Below are 25,916 nucleotides of genomic sequence, written 5' to 3'. Positions count from 1 at the left end.
CTGAAGGGGTAGATGAGGGCTTTATCCTGATCTGTCAATACAACCTAATGGCCAATAGGGACTGTACCCGGAGACCGCATGCAAGAGCAGGGATGGCCTTTATTGTCTGCCTAATGGTGCTGGATCCCGCAGCCATCAGTCATCTAGGTACAGTGTATCCGGTGACCAAGCTGGCAGAGTACTCTTGCAGGTCCGGGGGTGTGATCCCCCTGGAGTGGAGTGTTTGCTCGCCAGTACCTCTTGGACAGTCCAACAGAGAAAATATGCTCTACCACAAATTACCTGGAAGACTGGCAACTGCTGCTCTGTTCCAAGTGCCTTTGGAACGTAGCAATTATCCCAGGAGTGAGGCCGAAACGCATTAGCGTGTTACTGCTGTATCCTGCCATGTAGCCAATAATAAGTTGATGCAATGGATGTTATTGTGTAGCCAGCTTCTTTATATTAGAGGATTAGTTTTCCATGGAGGAGAAATAGTTCTTTTTTGCTATTGACCCAACAGTTTTCTCCCTAAATAAGACCCTAATGGTCCTGTTGAGTGAGGTTCCGGTCTTTAAAGTTGAGCTCCAGCTTTACCTTCGATCTTGTCCCTTTGTACATGCTCCTCTCCTGAAATTGCTTACTATAATTTCACTGCACACTGTGAGCGCCTTACAATGTGCATTAGAAACTGCAGAAAGTCGGTTAGTGCCTGTCATTTTCTGACTCGAGAATATCCAGTACCATCTAGCTCTTTCCTCCCCAGCCTGATCATCCCTAGCCCAACTTTTTCATTCATTGAATTTTACATGTGGGCGTTACCTGGGGCAGTCTGAATGAAAGTAAAGTGTGCTTAGATTTAAAATAAGGTATGATTGAAAACATAAAGGTTTTATATAAAATTTAATTAGCATATTGATAATGGGAGAAGGCTAAAAATAAGTGGATCAAACTTCAGCTCTAAAAACGGCATGTATTTCTAAAAGGGTTGGGGGGGGGATTGTACTTGTATTGTTTAATAAAAAATAATAAAGACTGCATGGAAGAGAGGCCCTCTTTAAGGTGCCCGTCTCTCTGTTGGGAGTGGCTCGGCAGCTTCTCCAATCTCCTCATGGGGTCTCGGAGTTGGCTACACTTTTCTACAAGCAACTTTTCCTTGTTTTTCACCAGGATGAGGTGGTGGAAAGGCCTCCATCCTCTTTCCTACCTCAGGTGGTATCTTTGTTCCAACTGAATCGGGACATTGCATTGCCATCTTTTTGTCTTAATCCTAAGGATTCAAAGGAAATGTGCTTCACTATTTTGGATGTTATTTAGCTGTTCGAGTATATCTAAATTCTATAGGTTCATTATGACAGTCTGATTCCTTGTTTGTTCTGCCTGAGGGTCCTAGTAAGGGTCAGGCTGCTTCTCAATGTACTATTTATAGGTGGAGCCATCTGCTTTTTTTTTCTCTGGCCTATGGTATCAAGGCAAGGTTTCTCCTTTCTCAGTCAAGACCAATTCAACCAATTGTCAGTTCTTCCTGGGCTATTCAGTATCACGCTTTTGTTGTTGAAGTTTGTAAGGCTGCTACCCAGTCTTCCCTTCACACGGTCTAAGTTCTACCAGGTAGATGTTCACAGCTCTGCAGATGACAATTTTGGATGGAAGGTCCTGCAGGCGGATTTGTAGTGGTGTTTCCCAAGTTCTATTTTTGCTGTGTTTCTGCCTTGTTGTGTTTTGGGACATGCCATGTAGTCATAATATGATGTTCTCTGTGTCCTTTGATGGACAGTTAAGAAACTAGAATATTTTTGGAGTACATCACAGAGATCCCTTCCCTTTTAGGGGGGGGAGACCCTTGCCTCTTTTGGCCAGTGTCGATTCACTTGAAAGCGACAGCATAACTTAAGCAGTCTTAAACATCAAGACCTGTGTCCTGTGAGGTACTCCAAGAAAGGAAATTAACAGATAAACCAAAAATCCTAATATATTTTCTTTTTAAAGTATATCCAAAGAAAAAAAAATGATTTTACAGAGTTGGGATTGGTTGTAACTCCTGTCAAGTTTTCTTGCCCTCTGTCCCATTGAGGAGTTTGCTCTTTAATTCCTGTCCTACAGACACATCTGGTAATTTGAGGAATGGTCATCTCATAGACAGCTGTCACAGGAATTTCACATTGAAGATTTCCTATTCTGGTGACAGAATTTTGTATTTTCTCTCTTTTAGTCTTAGTGACAATGATCACCAGGAGAAACAAAGATGATGAATCTCCCCAGATGGCAGTAGAAAAAAATGTCAGTTCTAGCTATTTCCCACTAAATCCTAAACAGAAAAAAAAATGTTGGCTTTAGATACACTTCAATAAGCTTTCCCTTTTACATTGTACAAGATTTCTGTAGGATAGAATTGGTGCTGTATAACACATGCTGTATAACACATATCCATGACATGCTAATTAACATATGTTTTTTATAACAGCAATTGTGCCTCAAGAAGATGGACAGGAGTCACAGAGTATACTTGACATTGACATGTTCCATTTAATGGTAAGAGTATGCAATGTTAATAACCGATACAGATTTTAAAGGGTCATTCTACCCTTAAGTAATATTTGTTGAGTACAGCAGGCTTCATCACTGTACTGTATCTCCTGAGAAATCCAGTGGCCTGATCTTCAGTCAGTCATAGACATTGTTGCTGTTCCTATTTACCCAAGGTCTGCTACTAATGTTCTATAGGGGATGTCACCATTCCATCTCTTGCATGCCTGATTAGATCATATATATAGTGACAGCCAGGAGTGCTCATATCCCATTGGTGGAGTAGGACACACCCAGAGATAAGTGTGCCATAATGTGCATACCTGAATATATCCTGCAATGAAGCGTACTCCAATCCACTGTTGCGTTGAATGCTGTGTGCATAAACAAACTGCTTAAATTGGGCATTTAATATCTCCAATATTTCAAAAGTCACCTGGAGAAAGGACTTGGATATCCACTTATTTTATCTATACACCTTTTTATTAAAGTGGAAACAGACAGCAGCAACCTGTAGTATAAAAAAAAATTCATATCAAAAAGCAAGGTTTCTACTGATGACATTTGCAATATTGGATAATGGGCATACTTTCCCATGAGGGGAAATGCTAACTGGCTATCCCTTCTGTAAGATTCTTTAACCTCCCTGGTGGTATGATTATCAGATTTTTGCGTTTCAAAGCGGTACATAGTTTCGCATAGAAATTTGGCGTTTTATATTGTTGACCTGTAATGCTTAGTAATAACTCGCTTAAATCTGTCTAAACAAGAGTCTAGTCTCGGGTATGACAAAGTTTGAAACACGAAATCATAAATGATAATATAATAACTAAATAATTCAAAAATATTATAATAATAAAATTAATTTCCCCACGATTCACTATCGCTCAATTCTTGTGTTCTAATTTACTATCGCTGTTTTCTAGCTGGTCTAAAACCACTTTTGACATAAAGGGGCACTTTTTGGTTGCCATGGGCAATCTCAAGTTTCCAGGCAGAAAGAACAATATATATAATATAAAAGTGCATGCAGGGCACTGGACAAAGCATTAGGGACAAAAGGGATGTGAAATGATTTGATACAGTAATGTAATCTGTAAGATTACAGTTACTGTATGTGTTATGTTTTTTGTGTACTTTTTAAATTTGCCGCCGGGCTCCGTTCCCATGCGTCGCGACGTTCGCATGGAACCAAGTCCGGCACACAGATCATCAGGCGGAGGATCCGGTGGAGGACACAGCGAGGGGACATTGCAGGATCCTGGTGACAAGGTAAGTATGTTGTACCAGGATTCTGCAATGCAATTCCGAATGTGGCTCGGTGTTAATGCTAATGGCACTAAAATTTAACCCCGAGCCACACTCTGGATTACCGCCAGGGAGGTTAAAAGGTTGATTAAAGTGCTGAGGGGTTATAGAACACCTGTCAGGTTTGTATTGCTTTCTGTATGCTGCCTATATTGATAGAGAAATACAAAACTTGCCACTATAACAGATATTGCTGAGCTATCTTCCTTTGGGAACAGTGATTCAGATGACTACTAAGAGGGGATTTCCGCTTGCTTTTTTTACCAGCAGCCATAAAAAAGTAATTTTATTGTTTCTTTGAGACTTTGACCTCTGTTGTATGCATATAGTAAAATGGTATCTCCCGTTGTATAGTATTATGTGCCTGATGACAGTGTGTTTCTTTGTACAGGTCAGCTTGGTGCTATCTTTCCCAGCTGTACAGTGCCAGGACTTTTCTGGGTACAGCTTGGCCACTGGAGACCTCCATCTCTTTCACCTTGTAACCATGGCGCATATCGTTCAGATAATGCTGACTTCATGTTTAGGTAAAGCTCTAAATTGTAAAAAAATGTAATTCAGAAATCAAAAATCATGATTGTGCGTTTAATATTTGACAGCAAAGGGAATACATCTCGCAACAGTTTTTGAGACCACTCCTGTGTACCTCTGCAGCCAAGAATATCCAGCCTATTGGCCTTGTCTTTTCCCCAATACATACAACATTAAACAGTATGGTTTATTCGTTCCTCCTACTAGGGAAAAGTCAATAGGGGACATTTACTAAAACTAGAGAGTGCAAAATCATGTGGGGCTCTGCATAGAAACCAATCCGCTTCCAGGTTTGTCAAAACTGAACAAGCTGAAGTTGGAAGCTGATTGGCTGCCATGGACAGCTACACCAGATTCTGAGTGCTCCAGTTTGGTAAATCTCTCCCAATATGTCTAAATTTCAAAAGGTGGCCAGGAGCTGTATTTGATACTTAAGTATTTGAACTTTGGGTACAAGTGCTGCTAGTAAGGCAAGACATACAACTTATAGCTTCCAATAGTCACTTAATTCTAAGTTTTTTACGGTTCAGTGATGAAAATCTGTTTTCTGCAGAGGAAGATGGGATGGAACAGGAATGTTCAGATGGAGAGGAGGAACACGCTGTGATGTCTCTGTACAGAACAATCTGCCAGTGCACTGGAAGGTCTGTTGCACTCCATTACATAAGCCGTTTAAAAATTCTGTTTTATCTGTATTACCCCCACCGCCTTTCATTTAGTGAAAAGACCAAACAAGATCCAGTGGAAGCAAAATATGAGAATAAGGTTAACATGTATGTCCAGCCACAGTGTTTTTCTTAGTTTTGGAATGCATGGTGAATAATTGGAACCACTGTCTGGGTCTATGCTAAAGAGGTTTCCTCTCACTTCCTGTCCTTATGATAGTATTTTAGCAGACAGGAAGCAGATTTCCCCTCACTTCCTGCCTGGTAATCCCACTGGCAACAAAACAGGAAGTGAGCTGACTCACCAACGCAACCCTAAATAGCCGTAAAAACCCAATGTGAGTTCTAATCCTAACCCACTCTATCTAAAACTAGAAAAATAAGGTTTGTTCCTTGACATACACTTAAAGTGGATATAAACCCGAATTTTTTTTTTTTTTTTTATGTCATAATGTAGAGTATAACATTTCCTATCATTTGAGCCCAGTCTTGCCACAAAGTTAATCCATCTCTGAGCAATCCTCTTTTATTGTTCAGTGAGATAAAACTTGACAGAGAAAAACTTTGTCAAATCCTCCCCCCTGCTGTGAGTGACAGGTGATTTACATATCTCGTGCACTAGCATAAGACATGCATTATTTTTTAATTCCCACCCCCACTCCTTTCTTCAGCAGCTCTGCAAGGATTAGCTGTTCCACACCTCACCATGATTTGGCATGCTGAAGTCATGTGGTTACTTTCCTGTCTTTTCACTGGATGTTAGAGATCATAGCAGAAGTTCAGTGTAAGAAATACACAGGAGAAAATACATTATGACAAGGGGAGTGTAGAGGTGGGTGGGGAGTCTACTGACATCACAACTCCACCCACCGAGCTCCAGACAACAGACCCGCCCACAGAGTATGCGGTTTTTCGGGTCTAACAACAGACAGATGGGAGACATTTGACAGGTAAAGATACATGCAGGAGGCATATGTATATCCTTATAGATAACCCCTATGGCAGTAGTTTAGAAAGGATGACATTGGATTTACATCCACTTTAAGGTTGGGTTCGCATATATGTGGATCCAGTTTCGGTGTAGAGTCGGGAGCGGTTTCCATTCTGCGGCTCAGTCGCAGAATTGACACTGAAATCGCACCTGAACCGGACTGAAAACGGCACAGGACCCTTTTTTAATTTGCACCGCAACTGGCCCGCATATATATGGCTCCGTTGAAAGCCGGTCTGGTTCACATTATTATGCGAATTGGATGCAGTTGAAAACGCATCCAATTTGCATATATGTAAACCAAGCCTAAAGCATTCCTAGCAATAACAGGGCTAGGTAGAAGTTAAGGCACTTAAAAAAAAAATCTGTATACCCACAATCAAAGATTACCCTCAGTAAAAACCTAAAAAGTAACAGTAGATCCAGTTTAATAGGCTGTTAAATGGTATATGCAATATTCTCCTTTATCTGTAAATATTGTCTAGCCTAGGCACCTTCCTATCTGTTTTCTGTCTGATAGGCAGCCTCACTGACATCTAGGGAGGTATGGGGCCAATCTAGATTTTGAGGAAAACAGGCTTAATATTTAAAACCTCCTGAATGCTCTGTAATCTGACTGATCATATTTAGTATGTGTTTATTTTTCTGGATCCAAAAATTGTCTTTTTGAAAAGCGAATAAAAATGTATTGAAGGAAAAAATTATGTTTTGTTGTTTGCTTTCTGCTTAAAAGCACGCCAAGGTGGTCATCAGGATGGCATCTCTACAGAGCAATAAAAGTGGCAGTTCTTCCATTCTTGAGGTGCTCCGCTGTCTTCTTTCATTATTTGAATGGTGTCCCTCCGCCCACAGACCTTCCAGGTATGTCTCCAGTTTTCCAACTTTTTATTAAAGTACTGTCAGTAAACCTGTCACCTTTGTTTCCCTGGTATTCCACTCAACTTGTTCGAAATTATGCTAGTGACTTTCCAGATAGTCATTTTACTAAGAATGTTTATTTCTGTTCTGTGACTACCCCACACCAAATCTGATTTTACTAAAGGGGTGATTTCAATTATAATTTGTGGTTAGTTGAAATACACCTAGAGAGTGTGCATGACAGTCCAAATAGATTTACTATGTAATGCACAAGCCCCCTGAAGTTAATTAAAAAGAAAACTTACTTTACGATCTTTGAATGAGCCAAATCTTCCTTCTTTATTTATGTGTTACTTGTTTCCCCCTCCCAGACACTGCAGCTCACAGTGGGAGGGTTTTAGCAACAAAGGAAGTGCTGTCAATCCAGAAAGCAGTGGGTGGGGCTAGGTGTGGTCAACTGCTGATTGACTAGCTACATACAGATTTATGAATCTGCAGTGACAATCCTGAAAGCCACACCCCCTGCAACATATTCTCATCTCACTAGAGTGCATGCAGGCACAGCCGGCCTGAAGGTGGCAATGCTTCTTGATTTCAGGAGCAGTTCAGCAGCATTGTCACCTCATCAGAGGAAGCTGAATGAGGTGGACTTCACTGACAGGGTTAACAGGTATTTGTGGGACTTTGCAGGAGTCTAAGGTTAAGTGCTGAAGCACATATCTTTTTAATAGGAGGCCATAGTTCTACAACCTGATTTAATGTTAACTCCTTCACACTGACAGTACGCATATATGTGGCATCATCGGACTGGCCTTTTTTGCGTGGTGCCGATTATATGCGTATCTGTCTTCGTGCTGAGAGCGTGCTGCACAGCATACTCCCACCACAGAAACCAGGGTCTAACTGGGAGCTCCGGGTCACCTCATCACAGTGATAGCCTCTGATTGGCTATCACAGTGATGAGTCACCGTGAAGCCCGCCCCTGTGTTTTCTTTCTCTCTAAATGGCGGGGAGAGATACAGTGTATCTCTTTCTCTCCTTGTAGGGAGAAAAATAAACAAAACTGTGTGTAAAAGAATAGAGAAATACCTAGATTAACATTTGATCTAGGTCAGTGCCAGGGTTAATGTTTGGGTTAAGTCAGGGTCAAAGATCATGGTCAGCCCCCTCGCTGTCAGAACACAATAGCTCAGCGGGGGGGAGATCGCTGTAGTAACATCCCATAGTACAGCGGCTCCTCCTGAGCTCTTCACTTTTTTTTTTTTTTTTTTTTTTTTTTTTTAGTTCAGTCTGCTGGGTTGCACGAAAAAAAAAAAGGAATAGTGTGTGCTAGACTTAAGGCCCTAAAGAGTTAAGGTTGCACTAAAATATAAATCTGCCCGTGTTTGAAGTGAAAGGTGAGTTGGGTGATAATGATTTCTAATATATAAATATTATTCCGTTTTAACCATTTTAGTGAGTGGTCTGAGCCAGATTGAACACTTGTGTACTTACCTGTCACTTCCCACCAACCTGATCAGCATCTTTCAGGAGAAACCCCAAGTGACAGAGGCCATGATTAACAGGTAAGCCACTGGCATTTTTTTATTGTTGGATCAAGGTCCTCTCCAGTTTTAGTTACTTGGAGAGGAAGAAACAAATAGTAATAATAACCTGACAGAGAATCTCGACTTGCTACGTTTCAGTTAAAAAAGATGATTGGTTGCAGTCTTTTCTGAATTTTTTCCTGTCTCAATCAGGAAAATCGCCCCAACTCTTCCCTTCTCTAACCCTTTTGTCTGGAGCTGGGTTTTCAGTGGAATTTGTCATCCTTGCACAGAGGGCCTTTTCCTTTGCTCTGCTTGCTGTACCTCATCATACGTGTGACTTTTTACAGTTTGTTTCATAACATTGCTTCTATTGGCTTATCTTTTGTTTTTTTTTCCCACCTTCAATTTCTGTATTTACCAATGTGTAAATGTTTTATTGAAGTGTATGTATAGCTAAAACCTATATGTTTAGCCACTTCAGCCCCGGAAGGATTTACCCCCTTAATGACCAGGCCATTTTTTGCGATATGGCACTGCGTTGCCTAAGAATTGGGTGGTTGTGCGATGCTGTACCCAAACAAAATTGTGGTCCTTTTTTCCAACAAATAGAGCTTTCTTTTGGTGGTATTTGATCACCTCTGCGGTTTTTATTTTTTGCGCAATAAACAAAAAAAAGACCGACAATTTTGAAGAAAAAAAAACAATATTTTTTGCTATAATATCCCCCCCCCAAAAAATGTCCATCGGTTTAGGCCAATATGTATTCTACATATTTTTGGTTAAAAAAAATCGCAATAATCGTATATTGATTTTGCGCAAACGTTATAGCGTCTACAAAATAGGGGATATAGTTATGGCATTTTTATTAATTTTTTTTTTTACTAGTAAGGACGCTGATTAGCGGGATTGCCGCGGACAGATCAGACACTTTTGACACTTTTTTGGGACCAGTGACGTTATTACAGTGATCAGAACTAAAAATAGACTTGATTACTGTATAGATGACACTGGCAGGGAAGGGGTTAACACTAGGGGGGCGATCATGGGGTTAAGTGTTCCCTAGGGAGGTGTTTATAACTGGGGGGGAGTGTACTGACTGGGAGTAGAGAGAGATTGCTGTTCCTTATCAATAGGAACAGACAATCTCTCTCTCTCCTCCTCTGACAGAACAGGGATCTGTTTGTTTACATCGACAGATCCCCGTTCTGGCTCTCTGGAGCTATCGCGGGTGGCCAGCGGACATTGAGGCCAACTGCCACGCGCATCAGCTCCGACATCGCGCTACAGTACGGCGATTTGCTTAGCCGAGCCATTCTGACGCAGTATAACTGCGGCGGCTGGTCGGCAAGCAGTTAAATAGAGTAGGGAATGATTGGTACTAGTGTCAGATTTCTGCTGCTGTTAGTGTCCCCATTAAAGTGGTAGTAAAGCCCGCTTTGTTTTTTTTACCTACAGGTAAGCCTATAGTAAGGCTTACCTGTAGGTAAAATGAATATCTCATAAAACACCATTTAGGAGATATTCACTGCGCATGCAGTCACTGACGTCAGCGGTGCATGCGTTTTGAAGGTCCAGTGTATCGCGCCGGAACTTCAGAGCTTTTTGCCGGAACGAATGGCTCCCGTGCACATTCGCGGGAGTGACATCATCGTGGCCCAGCCACTCACAGCGCTGGAGCCCATGAACCCATAAGTAACGCCGGGGGAACATGTCTGCCTTCTCAGCGGTGTGTAGGCGCCGCTGCAAGGGCTTCGTTCTAAGGGAAGTATTTCATAATGTGCATGCAGGATTTTTTATTTTTATTTTTTTCTCCAGCGGTTTACTACGGTTTTAAGTAGATTTACCTTTTCTATTTGACCTTTGTCAGAAAGACAGACCGGGATGGGAAATGCAACATAAATCTTCTAAGGGGGACACCTGTTCTGGGGACAATGGTGGAAGAGATTTCCTTTTACTTCTGTTGTATCCTTAAGACAGGAAGTGAACCGAAATCAGGGAAACAGACAGCAAAAAAAAAGAAAAATGTTTTTAACCCTACCCTATTTTAAAATGCACACAATGATACTCCTGTTCTGGAAGACCTATGTGTGTGTGTATGTATGTGTGTATATATATATATATATATATATATATATATATATATATATATATATATATATATATATATATATATATATATATAGTTTTTTTGTAGTAGTAACTGCTAAAGTAAAAAAAATAAGTAAAAATAAAATTTAATGCATGCAAACTTTATATACCTGACACATACCTTCCCTTACTAAATGAGATTGTCTTCTATGTTTGAAGTTGGTGCAAGCACAAGGAGGTGAGAAGATTTGTGACTGGTGAACGGACGGTGATCAGGTAGGCGACATTTCTGCTGTGATTATACAGAGCTGAGTATCTGATAGTAACAGACTGATATTATTTTACAGAGTATTCTGTACAGGTTTGTGTGAAGATCTAATTATATTAAAGTAGTTTAATGTCTTCATTCCTTTTTTTTTTTTTTTTTTTCCCCCTGTCAATTAATGGTTCTATCGTTCCTGTTAGCTTTCCACGAGAGTCTAATAAATTGATAAACCTCCCGGAGGACTACAGCAGTCTCATCAATCAAGCATCCAATTTCTCGTAAGTAACTGACTTGTTTTAACCCCTTCATGACTAGAGGTCATCAAAGCCTAGATGCTATGAACAAATTTAGCAGCATAAAGAACATGCAGCAGCAAACTCGACAATAAAATAATTATCTTAATCGTGGATGAAACATAGTCCTAATAAAAAGAACTTGTCAAAAAAAAAAAAAAAACATGAAACATGGTCCTAAAAATTGATTATGGTTTACATTAAAAAAAATGCACCGCATACTAGCTCATTATGAAATACTTACCTTAGAATGAAGCGCTGGCATTGCCTCCCAGTCACCGCTGAGGGAGATGATATGTTCCCTCGGCGTTTCCTCTGGGTTTGCGGCTCCAGCGCTTTGAGTGGCCGGAGCCGTGATGACTTCGCTTCCGCGCATGAGTCCTCTTTCGGCAAGGAGCTCTGATTTTCCGGCAGCATCCGGCAGAGCTTAAGGGCGCATGTGCTGTTGACGTCAGCGGCTGCATGCAAGGTGAATATCTCAACCATACAGGTTTAGGAGATCTTCATTTTACCTACAGGTAAGCTGCCTTATAGGCTTTCCTGTAGGTAAAAATGTGAAAGCGGGGTATACAACTGCTTTAGGATAATTCAGAATAGTTGCTTTCACTGAGGTAGTTTGCACTTAGCACTAGTTCTTGCCTTGTTATGGTTTATTGTTATTAGTGTATTATGGTGGCCATATATGTTGTGATTTGTGATCAGTCTAGGTACCAGAGTTTGCAAGCTATTTTTAAGGTCTTTGGTTTGTGATTTTTCCATTCAGTTAAACGATCAATTGTATGATCATTAATATTGATAGGTGTATGGGCTCTATTAAATAGATGCTACAGCCTGTTTAATGAAGAGAGTTTAGTTCTTTCCATTATGTAAATAAACAAAACTTCCAGTGAGGTGTATTGATGGTCTGCTGTGATTACTGAAATCAATATGAAACTGACTCATCAATGTTTTGGTTCCAGGTGTCCAAAGTCAGGGGGGGATAAGAGCAGAGCCCCCACTTTGTGCCTGGTATGTGGAGCCATGCTCTGCTCTCAAAGTTACTGCTGTCAGACTGAGCTGGAAGGGGATGACGTAGGGGCCTGCACTGCGCACACGTATACCTGTGGATCCGGAATGGGAATCTTCCTCAGGTCAGTACGCTTGCTTAATATGTCTGTTGTTTTTTTTGTTTTTTGTTTTTTTTTACAGGGTCACGTTTTACAAAGTACAGGGATAGTATGTGCAGTTTACACTTCTCTGTAAGTAAATTTGAGGATGATTTACTAAAACTGGAGAGTGCAAAATCTGGTGCAGCTCTGCATTGAAACCAATCGGTATCCAGATTTCTCATTCGTTCATTGACGGATACATCGCTTCCTTATTCAGAACCATAGGGTTATATCGCCCCCTACAGGAGTAGGACACCATACAGAAAAAAGACTTGGCTACACCCATGGGCAGTCATAAGTGATATACACCCCCCTCTCTGCTATAGGCCTTCAGTTTTTTCTGCCTAGTCAGGAGTAAGGACCTAGTTCCCTGCTGGGATCTCTAGTCCTGGCAAATTGTATTTTTTGTTTGATGTTTTCCTGGATTATTTCCGGTGAGATCTGCAATCAACTGCTGGACTGGGCGACGGGCTGGACACTTGATCCAGTGGTCTCCCTAGTCTGGCCACTGAACGCTAGGTCAGCCACGACATAGCCCCACCGGACGGTGGCTGGCCCTGCGAGTTAAACGTCTTGCGAGGTCGCATACGACCAGTTCTCGGCTCGAGTCACAGCTTCCCTCATGGTCGACAGCCCCCCACTTTGGTGGCGAGGAGGTTCTGTCTGGAGCGGTGCCTGCCTGGTCCTGGTATGGTGAGTAAATGTCCCCCCTCTCCCCTTGGTGGGTTTGCAGTGGACGCGGGCCCCTCCCCGGGTCGATCGGTCCTGCGGGTTTCCCTCCGCCCTTGCACCCACTCTTCCTGGGGTGGATGGTCCCTGGAGGTCCCCTGGTAGCCCCCCTTTCCCCATCCCTAATCTATATTGGGTAGGGTGGTGCCAGGATGGATCCTGCGGGGTGGGGTTGAGTACTGTGGACAGGGGGTGCGCGCCACCAGGTGCAGTGCTTACTAGGGGGGGGGGAGGCACTGGGTGGTCCGGTGCCCACATTCTCTCTTTCAGGGGCTTTCCTGGGGTCTGTGTCAGCCTCGTGTAGTGTGGCCATTTTGCTGTAGCCAGCGTCTTTTCCCCCTAGTGCCTGCTGACTTCTTATGGCTGGCGGCCATGTTTGTGTAGCTCGGCGGCCATGATTTGGTGGTTTTTGTGCTCAGGCAGCGGCGGCCATTATTGTGTAGTCCAGATCGCATTTTTAACAGGTGGAAGCTCCTCCCTTTAACCCGGTGCTCACTCCTGTGTTATCCTCTTCCTCGGACGCCACGTGTGGCAGCAATCGCTGCGCTGGTGGGATAGCGAGTCTGATGAGGTCCCTTCCCCTCTCTGCTGCAGGCTGTGGGGTGTCCTGGTACCAATGTTGGCATGGGAGGTGTCCCTTTGCAGTGGTCGCTCTTGGTGTGGAGTTTCAGGAGCATGTTTCCCCACCTGACCCCCTATCAGAGGCTGCAGGTCCCTCTGGATCCCAGCCATCCGTTGACGCACTGACGGCAGCCCTGGAGTCCTTTGATTCCTGGGTGGAAGTGGCTCTTGGGCGGCGGACTAGCGTGAAGCATCCCCTGCCTTCCCCTGCTTCATTTGTCTTGTCAGATCCTGAATCTGATTAGGCTTCCGTGGACAGGGCCCACCCTGCTGGGTCTGGGGCCCCGCTCCTAGATTTTTTGGATGGTGTGGATGATTCCTCTGCACCGTTGGCTGCCCACTAAAAGGCGCTGGTGGACGCACTGATTGCATCTGTGTGGGAAATTTTAAAAATGGAGGGATGCGGCTGCGGTGGAGTTGCCGATCCTATTTGGCACTCACAAGCCATCTCACGCGGCAAAAGTGTTCCCTTATCTCTCCTTTTTTTGACAAGTTTGTCTATAAGGAATGGGAGCGTCCAAAACGTCCCTTTTCAGCCCCAAAGTGCTTCGCTGTGAATTATCCTTTTGAGAAGGGTCTTCTCAAGAATTGGACAACTCCACCTGTGGTGGATCCTCCAGTCTCTCGATTGAACAAAACTACCATGATTCCGGTTGAAGACTCTCTGGCTTTTAAAGATCTGGCTGACAAGAGGGCAGAGTCTTTGAGCTGCACTATGTTCACTATTGCGGGTTCGGCGCTTCCGCTGGTCCTGGCCATTGCCCTGGTGTCTCAAACGCTGACAGAGTGGGCGAAGCTGTTGCGCCACGATTTGGAGGGTGATCAGTTTCCTCCTGCCTTCACTGAATTGGCGGACCAGTGGGTTCAGGGGCTGCAGTTTGTCTGCAATGCCTCTTTGGACGCAGCTCCCTTGCTTTCTAAGCTGTCTTAGTGCTTCTGCAGGGGTTTGTGGCTGAAGTGTTGGACTGCGGACCAGGCCTCTAAAAAAGCCCTAGCTGATCTGCCTTTTCAAGGCCATCGTTTGTTTGGGGCCACTCTGGATGATATCATTAAGGAATGTCATGGGTGGGGGGAAGAGTACTTTTCACAGTCAAAAAAGGGGAAGGAGCCACGTCGCAAGCGTGGTCCTTCCTTCTCGGCACACAGAAAGTTTTTTCGTCCCTCAAGGTCCACTGATAAAGGCTCAGTCTTTCAAGCCCCCCCTTGGGAGGTTCCAAGCGATCCTGGTTGGGCAAACCGAGAGCGGGGTTCTCCAGACCCCCAGATAAGGCTCCATCGGCATGAAGGGACGCCCTAACCCACAGTCCGGGTGGGGGGACGTCTTCGCTGGTTTCCAGGCCCGTTGACCTCTCTGATAAACGACACGTGGGTCCAGGAAGTGATTGTTTGCAGGATCGAGTTCCAGTCTTGTCCCCCAAGCAGATTTTTTTCCATCCAATCTGCGTCTGTCTCCGGACCATTTGTTAGCCCTCCGGGGCGCGCTACAAGGCCTGTTGCTTCAAAGTTTGATTATCCTGGTTTCGGTGTTGGAACATTTCCAGGATTTTTATTCAAACCTGTTTACTACCCCCAAAAACCGGGTACGCGGTACGTCTGATTCTGGCCCTCAAGGCCCTGAACCGCTTTGTACAGGTGCGGAAGTTCAGAATGGAGTCCATTCGCTCCGTGGTGGCATCTCTTCATCAAGGGGACTTTTCATCGACCATCAAGGATGCCTACCTGCACATTCCGATATGTGCACAACGCCAGCGGTTCCTCCGTTTTGCTATGGGGAGAGGAGCATTATCAGTTTGCGGCGTTACCCTTTGATCTCGCCTCCGCTCTTCGGGTCTTCACCAAGGTGTTGGCCCCGGGTTCTGGCGCTGCCGCGCCAGTGGGGAATTGCTGTTCTGGGCTACCTGGACGACCTTCTGCTGCGAGCAGAGTCCCCAGCAACCCTGAGGGGCATCGTGGAGATTCCTATTCAGACTGGCAGATTTTGGGTGGCTGAAAAATTACAAAAAGTCTGCGCTGATTCCAGTTCAGAAATTGGTTTATCTGAGTCTGACTCTGGATTCCGCTCTGGCCAGAGTGTTCCTTCCGCAGGACGAACTCCAGAAGTTACAGGCAGCAACCCGCTTACTGCTCTCCAGCAGGTGGGTCTCCCTGCGGACTTGCATGCGTGTGCTAGGCCTGATAATGTCTACGTTCGAGGTGGTCCCGTTTGCTCAGGTACATACTAGACCCATGCAAAAGGAGATCTTGTTAAAATGGGTCAAATGTCCACGGTCTCTGGACAGTTAGATTCGGCTGAGCCAAGGAACCAAAGGGTCCCTGATCTGGTGGCTTAGTTCCCCGGCTCTTCAGCAGGGGAAATCCTTTCTCCCTCTGTACTGGACGTTGGTCACCACTGATGCCAGCCTTTCCGGGTAGGGAGGGGTCGCTGGGAGTCCTGGGCCTGAGCTCTGCTCAGGGTCTCTGGACACTGGAAGAATCCAGGCTACCTATCAACGTCTTGGAACTCCGGGTGATCAGACTCTGTCTGAATCATTGGACGGAAAGACTTCAGGGGCTCCCGATACGGATCCAGTCAGACAGTGCCATGGCGGTGGCTTATGTCAACCACCAGGGAGGAACAAGGAGTATGTTAGCGGGCCTGGAAGTATCCGGCATTCTCCGTTGTGCAGAGCATTTCATCCCGGCCATCTCCGCCGTCCCCATTCCGGGGGTGGACAACTGGAAGGCGGATTACCTCAGTCGACAAGTGTTGGACCAAGAGGAGTGGTCCCTTCATTAGGAGGTATTTCAACAGATATGTCTGCGTTGGGGCTCTCCAGAGGTAGATCTGATGGCATCCCGGGTCAACAGGAAGGTGCAGAGGTTTGTGGCCAGGTCTCGGGACCCTCTGGCAGATGCCTCAGACGCTCTGGTGGCTCCGTGGGGCCAGTATCGTCTGATCTGCGCCTTTCCTCCTCTCAAGCGTCTGCCTCAGCTGTTACGCAGGAAGAGAAGAGGACTGGATTGAGGCCGAAGGAAATCCTATCATTCTAGTGGCGCCGGACTGGCCTCATCGGTCCTGGTACGCTGACCTGGTGCGTCTGGTGGCTGCCTCTCAGGGAGGATCTGCTGTCCCAAGGGCCGATCTTCCACCCTGCTTTACCGTTGCTGGCTTTAACGACCTGGCTGTTGAAAGCCAGGTGTTGGAAGGATAGAGGCTTACCTGCGTCGGTGATTCCACACTACTCAAAGCTAGGAAGTCTACTTCCAGGAAGGTATATCATCGGATGTGGAAAGCATACATTTCATGGTATGAGTTAGTGGGGTTTCACCCACATTCCTTTTCGGTGGCTAGGAATTTGATTTTTCTTCAGAGGGGCGTTAAAAAGAATTTGGCCTTGAGTACTATCAAGGACCAGGTGTCGGCTTTGGCAGTTTTCTTTCAATGCCCCCTGGCTTTGCACCCCCTGGTGTGTACCTTCATTCAGGGGGTTGCGACATGTGGTTCCACCGGTGCGATCTCCCATGTCACCGTGGGACTTGAATCTGGTGCTTTTGTTTCTACAGAAGCCTCCGTTTGAAAATATTTGGGAAATTTCCTTGCTCACTCTGTCACAGAAGGTGGCCTTCTTGGTGGCGATCACTTCTGCTCGCAGGGTGTCGGGATTGGCGGCGCTATCCTACCTGGTGATTCAGAAGGACAAGGTGGTCTTTCGTCCCTGTCCTTCATTCCTTCCAAAGGTTGTTTCTGATTTCCATTTAAATTAAGACATTGTGTTGCCTTCCCTGTGTCCCAGGCCGCAACATCTGAGGGAATTTGCCTTACACACCTTGGATGCGGTTCGGGCGATCAGGGTGTCATACTCCCTGTTCGTTATCGCGGACGGGCCAAAAGAGGGGCTGTCTGCTTCCACGGCGACCATTTCTAGATGGATCAGACAGATGGTGACTCATGCCTATTCGGTCAGGGGTTGGGTTCCTCCCTACCCTCCCTACTCTACTCGGGCGCTGAGTCCCTCCTGGGCCTTGCGTTATCAGGCGTCAGTGACACAAGTGTACAATGCAGCCACCTGGTCGGTGCACACTTTCACAAAATTTTACAAAGTGGATGTGCTGGCATCTGCAGATGGCTTTTGGCCGCAAGGTTCTGCGGGCTGCTGTCTAGAGGGTTTTTCCCTCATGAAGGGGTTTTCTTGCTGTTCAGGTTGGGCTCCAGTTGTTCTCATTGAGCTCCGGGTTGTCTGGTTGGCCTGTTTTTTTGTTGGCTGCCCCACCCCTCATGTTTGGGACTGCTTTGGGACATCCTTATGGTTCTGAATAAGGAAGTGTTGTGTCTGTCAATGAACGAATGAGAAAATAGGATTTTTGACTTACTGTAAAATCCGTTTCTCTGAGTTCATTGACAGATACAGCACCCACCCCTCTATGGAGTTTTTAATGCTTCTGACACTGCTTGTGACAAAACTGAAGGCCTATAGCAGAGAGTGGGGTGTATATCACTTAGGACTACCCATGGGTGTAACCAAGACTTTTTTCTGTATGGTGTCCTACTCCTGTAGGGGGGCGATATAACCCTATGGTTCTGAATAAGGAAGCGCCGTGTCTGTCAATGAACAAATGAGAAACGGATTTTGCGGTAAGTCAAAAATCTTTTTTTTTTTTTGTAAAAGCTTAATTGAACAAGCTGACATTAGCAGCTGATTGGCTACCCTGCAGAGCTGCACCAGATTTTGCACTCTCCAGTTTTAGTAAATCCACCCGTTTGTTCTTTAAGGCACACAAGATGTGGCTGCTCAATGAAAACTGTTTGTTATTTTGCAGTTTCTGGTGCTTCCCCAGCCTTGTAATGCCGAACTGCACTTAAATCACCTTTGGTGCTGTAAAATATGTTGGCATTGTACCTAAATAAACGTTAAAGCGGAGTTCCACACAAAAATGGAACCTCCGCCTTTCGCAACCCTCCACCCCTCCGGTGTCACATTTGGCACCTTTCAGGGGGGAGGGGGGTGCAGGTACCTGTATAATACAAGTATTTGCATCCACTCCCTCTCCGCAACGCTTCACTTCCTGAATCCCTCACCGAGGATGGCGGCAGCAGCCGAGAGCCAATCGGCTTTGGCTGCCGACATCGCTGGACCCTGGGGCAGGTAAGTGTCCATTTATTAAAAGTCAGCAGCTGCAGTATTTTGTAGCTGCTGGCTTTTAAATTTTTTTTTTTTTTTTTTTTAGGTGGACCTCCTCTTTAATGTCAACATGCATTAATTCACTGTTTTGATTGATTTTTTTTTTTAATGGTCTCTGTACAGAGTAAGAGAATGTCAGGTCCTCTTCTTGGCTGGGAAAACAAAGGGCTGCTTCTATGCTCCTCCGTATCTTGACGACTATGGAGAGACAGACCAAGGACTCCGGTATGTTTTAATGGTATCTCACCATACACCACTGTGGTGGTTCTTCATAAAGTAGCTCACAAAGGTTGTGTAAACTTCATGCTGAAACTTTGTTTTTATCTGTATTATAACCTTTCAATCTGCATCATATATTGCTGGCTTTGGCATCATATTGGATAACTAGGTGAAACCCACAAATGTGTATACTCTGTGATACAGTTTATTTCCTTTAGCGCCTGGCATCTGTCACTATAATGAGCAGATTGTGGTTGTTCTGTTGGCACCTACCAAGCACCAGAGGGAACATGGCAGTTTAAACCAACAGTCCAGATGGGTCCATATATGTAGGCTGTGCGAGTTGTTTTGTAGAGAGCCCATAGCATTTTTTTGCTGCTTCCCTCTCTGTTCTGATCAGCAAACTGGAATTGATTGGCCTAGTATTGTCATTTGGGGGCCGGGAAAGTAGGTCTATAGCTTTATGTTAAACGCACATATTCGCCAGCACACCAAGGATCATCAAATGCCGTCCAAGGGTTTTTATTGCAGAGTGATCTCATCACAAGAGAGCGTGAGAGAGATAGCCTTATGTTACCTCCTACTAGTCGAGTTGGAGCTTAAACAGGGCTTTTTCCTCCTGGTCAACAGCCAAAGCGATGTGGGAATGAGGAAAGGTCAGAGTTTGCTGGTATTAAGATTAAATTACCCTTTTTCTTTGCCCTGCATGGGCAAATGATAGATCTGCTATACACAACTTGATCCCAGTTGTGTGCCACGAGTCCATCAATCGCCTTTTGGATTTGGTGATATACTCACCTACTTTCCAAGAGTCTTTTGGCCAGTTTGATGACATCATAACCATCGGTGACAGCAGTGGGTAGACCCTGCTGCTGCAAAGGCGCTCATGTAATGACGCATGAGCACTGTTCACTGCAGTAATACCCTAAGCCACATGATTAAGTCGCTTCAGGGGGCAGGTTCATGACAGCTCTCTGCTCAGAGGAAGTGGGTGTAATGATGATTGTCGTCATTGAGGTATGAAGACTGAAGGCATTTATTGGCAGCAAAAACAGCTCTTTTTTATCATGTAATGGGCTTTTAACTAATTTTACCTGAAAGTGGTTGCAACGCCTCAAGGATTTGCATATTAATGCATTCTATGCATTAAGGTAAAAAAAAAAAACCTTCTGTGCTGTGGCGGCTCCCTTCAGACCCCCCGCTTTTTCTTACCTGAGCCCGATCTGATTCAGCGATATGCACGAGCGCAGCAGCTCTAGCCGCTGACTCTCTCCTCAATGGAAAACCTGGTAGCAGCAGGAACCATTGGCTCCCACTGATTTCAATCAAATCCAGTGACTAGGGGGAAGGGCTGAGTCCTGCTGTCTGTGTCATTGGATGCAGTAGTGGGACTCGGGCGCGAGCCAGCACGGGTGCCCCCAGGGAAGGCGTCTCTCCGGGAGCACCCAATGAAGAGAAGTGGACTGGAGTGCCAGCGGGGCACCCCACAAGAAGAGTTATTGGGGCTGCTTTGTGCAAAACGTTTGTACAGAGCAGGTAAGTAGAGCATGTTTTGTTATTTTCTTAAATAAGAGGGTTTACAACCCCTTGAATTTCTGCTTTACTGTTATAACAGTAGCCTATAAAACATTTCCTGAGGTATACAGCTGCAAAACTATGTAAGAAAGTGTAGCCTTTATCAACTAGAGGACAGCTTTGGTCCAGTTTATTTTACATTCTTAAATCATTAAGGGGTGCAAGAGACAAAATAAAAACACCAGACAAGTAAAATGTAATTATTTGTTGTACCTAGCGAAAAAGTGCTATAAAATGGTATTGTATTATTAACACTGCAGTTACATTTTTGGAGAGAGTCGTATAAACAATAGTCAGTGCTTGTGCTAACCGAACTGTCTTGTGTTTGTCTAGACGGGGGAACCCCCTTCACCTCTGCAAGGAGCGTTTCAAGAAGATCCAGAAACTCTGGCAGCAGCACAGCATTACAGAGGAGATCGGACATGCACAGGAAGCCAATCAGACGTTAGCGGGCATTGAATGGCAACATTTATAATGCAGGCTCCTTTTCATTTTTGACTTTTTATTTTTTATTTTTTAGCAGTCTCATTTTCTATAAGAAAATTAATGTGACTGATATGTCATATGTATAAACAGCTCAGACCTTTAATTTATATTTCATTGTCAAGTCCAAGGAATAAAGCAGAGTTTTTTTTTCCCCCCCAGAAACACTACAAAGGTCATCTTATTAGGATTTCTCAGCTTACACTCATGTAATGTAGGGCCTGAATAGAGAGAGGGACAAATGGAAGTCGTAGCGCTCAAGCTGAGCATTTCATGTTGCTGGTCTATCTTTAGTGTCAGTAGTTAATCTGTATTTAAATTTTCAAACATTGTCAAGGGAAAAGCAAAAAATTCTGGAGATGTCAAAATGTATGTAAATTATATTTCCACTCATCGGTGAAAATTCTGTTTTTATTGCTAATGAACACAATCGTGTTTACACTATCTGCTGCTATTGCAGCCACATTCTGATCCAAGTAGAAAAACTTTGTCAGAATTCCTCCCACATGCTCTAGTCCCACAAGAGTAAACTTCTAGCAACAGAATAGGACGACCAGCTTGCTTGAAGAACAAGTCCACCTTTAGTAACCAGTGCCACTAGTCCATGTTACCTGGCTCTCCTTGACTTGCCTATAAACCTACCACCCAGCTACTTTCGCAAAAGTTTCAGGGCGTTGACCATCACACCTATACAAACTCGGTGGACCTTCCATTCCAAAAGCATGGGCTTTATTATGGCATTGCTCCCCACTTCTGTGAGGTTATAATATCCTCTACTCTTCTGTGAAGGTTTTCCATAAGAATTTGGGGCGTGTCTGTGGAAATGTGTGCCCATTTAGCCAAAAGAACATTTGTATGGTCAGGTACTGATGTTAGACAAGAAGACATGGCTCGTGATTGACAGTCCAATTCACCCTGAAGGTATTCTGTGAGGTTGAGATGAGGGCTCTGTGCAGGCCACCCAAGATACTCCAGAGCAAACTGCTCAAACCATGTCTTTATGAAGCTGGAGAAGAAAAAAGGACCTTCCCCATACTGTGGCCAGAAGGTTGGAATCATACAATTGTTTAAAATATCTTTGTGTACTGTAGCATAAACCATGCCCTCCACCTCTCCTGAGATAAATTTTTGAAAGGTTCTCCATTTATTTTGGCCATACAGTGTACCTCTTCTGGGCCAAAATCATCTTTAGCTCCATGACTGGAGAAACTCAGAGTATGACTCTATTAAATCTATGGGGGCTCACTTGCTCAGGTGTGGCCAGCTTGAAGTCGAATGTGGCACAGAGAGGGTCTGTGACTGTTGTGCAGAGAGGTAAGTAAGCAACTGGTTGGGTGGTTTCTTGGTTAGGAGGCTAAAGAGGGTGGACTGTTGTATTTTTATTAAAAGTATACCCGTCCTTTATAATTATAAAATAGATGTTGCAGCAGAGGAGATCACACTTATGTTACAGACAGTATCGATGATTGCCGCCTTACAAGTAAGGAGAAATGGGGACTGAACTTTTAATACTGAGCGGAATTGTCTTTTACATCTCCCTATGCTGAAAATTGTGCTTAGTTAACTGATGCCTTTGCTTGTAATTTAGGCTGCCAGAAGGAGTATTCTTCATTAAATTAGGGACGTCCAGTTCTTTGAACTTTCATGTTTGTTCAGGAACTTCTCAGTGCAGTAAAATAGATTGCCGACTCTGTCAGCTCCCAGGATTTCCTATGATGGAATGCTCAAATTATAGATGAGAGAAGGTGAAATCTAGCATTAAGACGCCCTTGTCTTTCGTCAGCATATGATTGCCACTGATTTTGAACAGTACAAGGTAAAATTAGCAGTTCAAGTCATTCTTCTGGATTATATAGGGCTCCTCTACTCTTTTTCAGCATGGGTTTTCTTTGGTCGCACAGGCCTCCGCAGATGACAGCAAGAATAGAATTCATCAAGGAATAATTTTAATTTCTGATAACCTCTGTAGACCATTGGACAAAGGGCTGAATTAAATGTAATGGAGTAATACATGCAGAGGCCCCAAATAATTTATTTGAAGGGAAATTCAGGTAAAGTGTCTCTAAAAGTTTTGACTGCTTATTTTTTTCCAGGACGTTAAAGGGTTAATACTTTTTTTAATGTGAGTGTGTGTATATATGCAAAGATTGAATAACAGACTGCTACAGGGCATCTAGTCTGTGCAGAATCACACATATATACGTGATTCTGCACTTCCAGGTAGGGCGCGCTCTACTTCTGCTGTGATTAGTCACAGCAGAAGCCGATCAGCGGATGCCAGCCAATGGATTTTCCGTCGACACCCACTGATCTTCGAGAGCGGCTGAACGGAGGAGCTATGCATTTATAAACAATGCAGAGCTCCGTCCTGACAGCAGAGATGTGATGGATTTTCCAAAATCCATCACATCCCTTAGTAAAAGCAGCACACAAAAACACGGGCTAGGCACACATTTAACCCTTTGATCGCCCTAGATGTTTAACCCCTTCCCAGCCAGTGTCAGTAGAGTGACAGTGCATATTTTTTAGCACTGATCACTTTTGCTGTCACTGGTTCCCATAAAAGTCAGTGGCAGAATTTCTGCTGCAATATCGCAGTCCCACTATAGGTCGCCGATTGCCACCATTACTAGTATAAAAAAATTCCAGTATATATCCCATAGTTTGTAGATGCTATAACTTTTACACAAACCAATCAATATACACTTATTGGGATTTTTTTTTTCACCAAAAACGTAGCAGAATACATATTGGCCTAAATTTATGAAGAAATTAGATTTTTTTTACATTTTTTTTATTGGATATGTTTTATAGCAGAAAGTGAAAATATCTGTTCACTGGAAACACCTGAGCTCAGTTTTAAGGGGATAGCCTCATAACGTTTGACCATATAGTGTTGGTGCGATGGTCCGGTGTCCAAAATGTTTTGGCCGTATAATACTTGTATAATGAAGTTCCAGGATCCTTATGACCATGCAGTCATGGTCCATGAGACATTTTGCCATTTTTTAGACAGGAAATGTCTGTAATAATCTACTCACACCTGTGGTTTGAAATTAGGCCTTCATTATAATACATATCACTGAACTACATTATAGTTTAGCTTTAATACTCATGTTTGCAACAGTTTTGACCAGGATAGCACACAGTACACCAATTCACTTTCTGTAGTGACTTTTATGAGAATTCAATTACTAAACCAACAACAGTAAAATCAGTCTGTATATGCAGTAAAGCATGCTTGTTATAGTCACAGTGGAACCTAAGGGGTTAATCCTCTGCATTGTATAAAAAGGCTGTTTGATCCTGTCTTCTCTTATCCTCCCCTTCTTCCACTGATTCACAAACCGGTCTGGAAAAGACAGTTACTGGAGTCAGGCTGCACATGCTCCGTTTGTTGTGTTTTGCTAGAGAGTTTTTTTATTTCTTGGGAGAGTGCATGTGATCCGCACAGGGCCAATTAGTACTGTCCAGACAGAGGGTCAGGGGCCCTGTATCCTGATCGGACAGCCAGTGCAGTGTGAAAACTCCTCCTACAAGCTTTAATCAGGCACTGGGAGAAGTCACAAGACTGCTATATACTGCAGATGAGAAAAGGTATTTAGCAGTTTATATTTACCAAAATAATTGCATTTCCATCTTTTATGTACTGTGGGAGACCAGATATAGTGAATGCAGGGTCCTAGGTTTGGCAACACTTTAAGTATTTAAGTGTATGGGAGCTGGGTATCCTAATTATCCCCGGTGCAATTGTATGATAAAAATATAAATTGCCAATATTTAAAGACCAGTAAAAGGAGACATTTTTATTGCACACCAAAATAAACATTGGATATACCACTATCAACACTGGTGGAATGTGACACATATGTTGGATTGCTAAACGGACGTTTTAATATTTATATTTTGGTGTGCAATATAAGTTTCTCCTTTTTTATGTATTTATTTTTTTTGGTATTTACATTTTTATTATACATTTGCATCGGGGATAATTATTGATACCCAGCACCCATACACTTTTTTTATACTTAGTTTTCACGCTTGTGTGTATAACACTGGTACATTTTATGGTTTTGTAGCAGGGGTATCAAATTGATGTAGATCAATCTTCGGAGCAGTGACTTTAGTTAACAGAAAACTTTTATGAGAAATTGAATGTTTTTTTTTTAACTTTACAATCTTCCATCTACTTCCACCCTAAATTTGGCACATTGGTGATCTAGCTGTGAATGTTTTGGAAGATAGTCATTTGATTGTGTGACTTGTAGACGGAGGTTCTCGTTTTCTTACATTTGTTTAGCTGGGATTTCTTGCACATGTGGTGGCAGCCACTCTGTGGCTTAAAAAGAACCTGTCAGTTCATTTGAAAAGAGGGAACTCTTAAAGGCGAAAAAGGGACAATGCCTCAGAGTATATTGTAATATACCTTTATATGTTACTACATCCTAATGAATCTGTGGCTGTATTCTTTAGTGGTTCCAGGCCCTTTGGCAACAGATGCATGTTTTGGTAAGGTGCTACTAAACCAAATCATACAGGCTTCCTGTATCTCTGAGATTGTGTAGTAATTTTCTGCAAAGGTTCCCAGCTCCGCCCACCTGACACCCATTACAAAGGGACTTTAGCAAGAATATGAAAACTTTGAGGCAGCCAGAGTAAACTTTTGTTGGGCAGATCTTATATCTAAATTCCCTTTGTGATTTGGGAAAGCCACTAAGTGATTCAGACCCCCTCCCCCAGACACCACCCAGAAGTGAAATATACGTTCTAAGTGGGCTGACCCTTAAACTTTTTTTGTCGTATCAAATAGGCCTCCCCTTATTTTTTCCAACTCTTGTTTTTTCTTCAGTCCATGCAATATTCGAGATGTTCCTTTCTTGAAGCATGTATTGATGTTTCATGTAGAAATTTTCATGTAAAAATATGTATGAATGGAATTCAGCCTGAAA

At 43.7% G+C, this 25,916-nt stretch overlaps 1 protein-coding gene across 1 annotated transcript in view; it reads left to right on the top strand.

Moving 5' to 3' along the window:
* The window catches only part of UBR2 (ubiquitin protein ligase E3 component n-recognin 2), a gene marked incomplete in the record, with an annotated part of 138,529 nt that extends 113,380 nt beyond the window's left edge, over window positions 1–25,149 (top strand). Inside the window, 10 exon segments of the mRNA XM_073628435.1 lie at window positions 2,444–2,511; window positions 4,205–4,340; window positions 4,898–4,988; window positions 6,734–6,861; window positions 8,315–8,423; window positions 10,695–10,751; window positions 10,941–11,018; window positions 11,993–12,163; window positions 18,814–18,915; window positions 20,818–25,149. Of these exon segments, the coding sequence (XP_073484536.1) occupies window positions 2,444–2,511; window positions 4,205–4,340; window positions 4,898–4,988; window positions 6,734–6,861; window positions 8,315–8,423; window positions 10,695–10,751; window positions 10,941–11,018; window positions 11,993–12,163; window positions 18,814–18,915; window positions 20,818–20,959 (1,082 nt within the window).
* Between the last annotated feature and the right edge of the window lie 767 nt (window positions 25,150–25,916).

This window comes from Aquarana catesbeiana, linkage group LG04 (assembly GCF_042186555.1).
Source record: "Aquarana catesbeiana isolate 2022-GZ linkage group LG04, ASM4218655v1, whole genome shotgun sequence".
Classification (NCBI taxonomy): domain Eukaryota; kingdom Metazoa; phylum Chordata; class Amphibia; order Anura; family Ranidae; genus Aquarana; species Aquarana catesbeiana.
The sequence above is the reverse complement of the archived record's forward strand: the minus strand, read 5'-3'. Positions and strand labels throughout refer to the sequence as shown.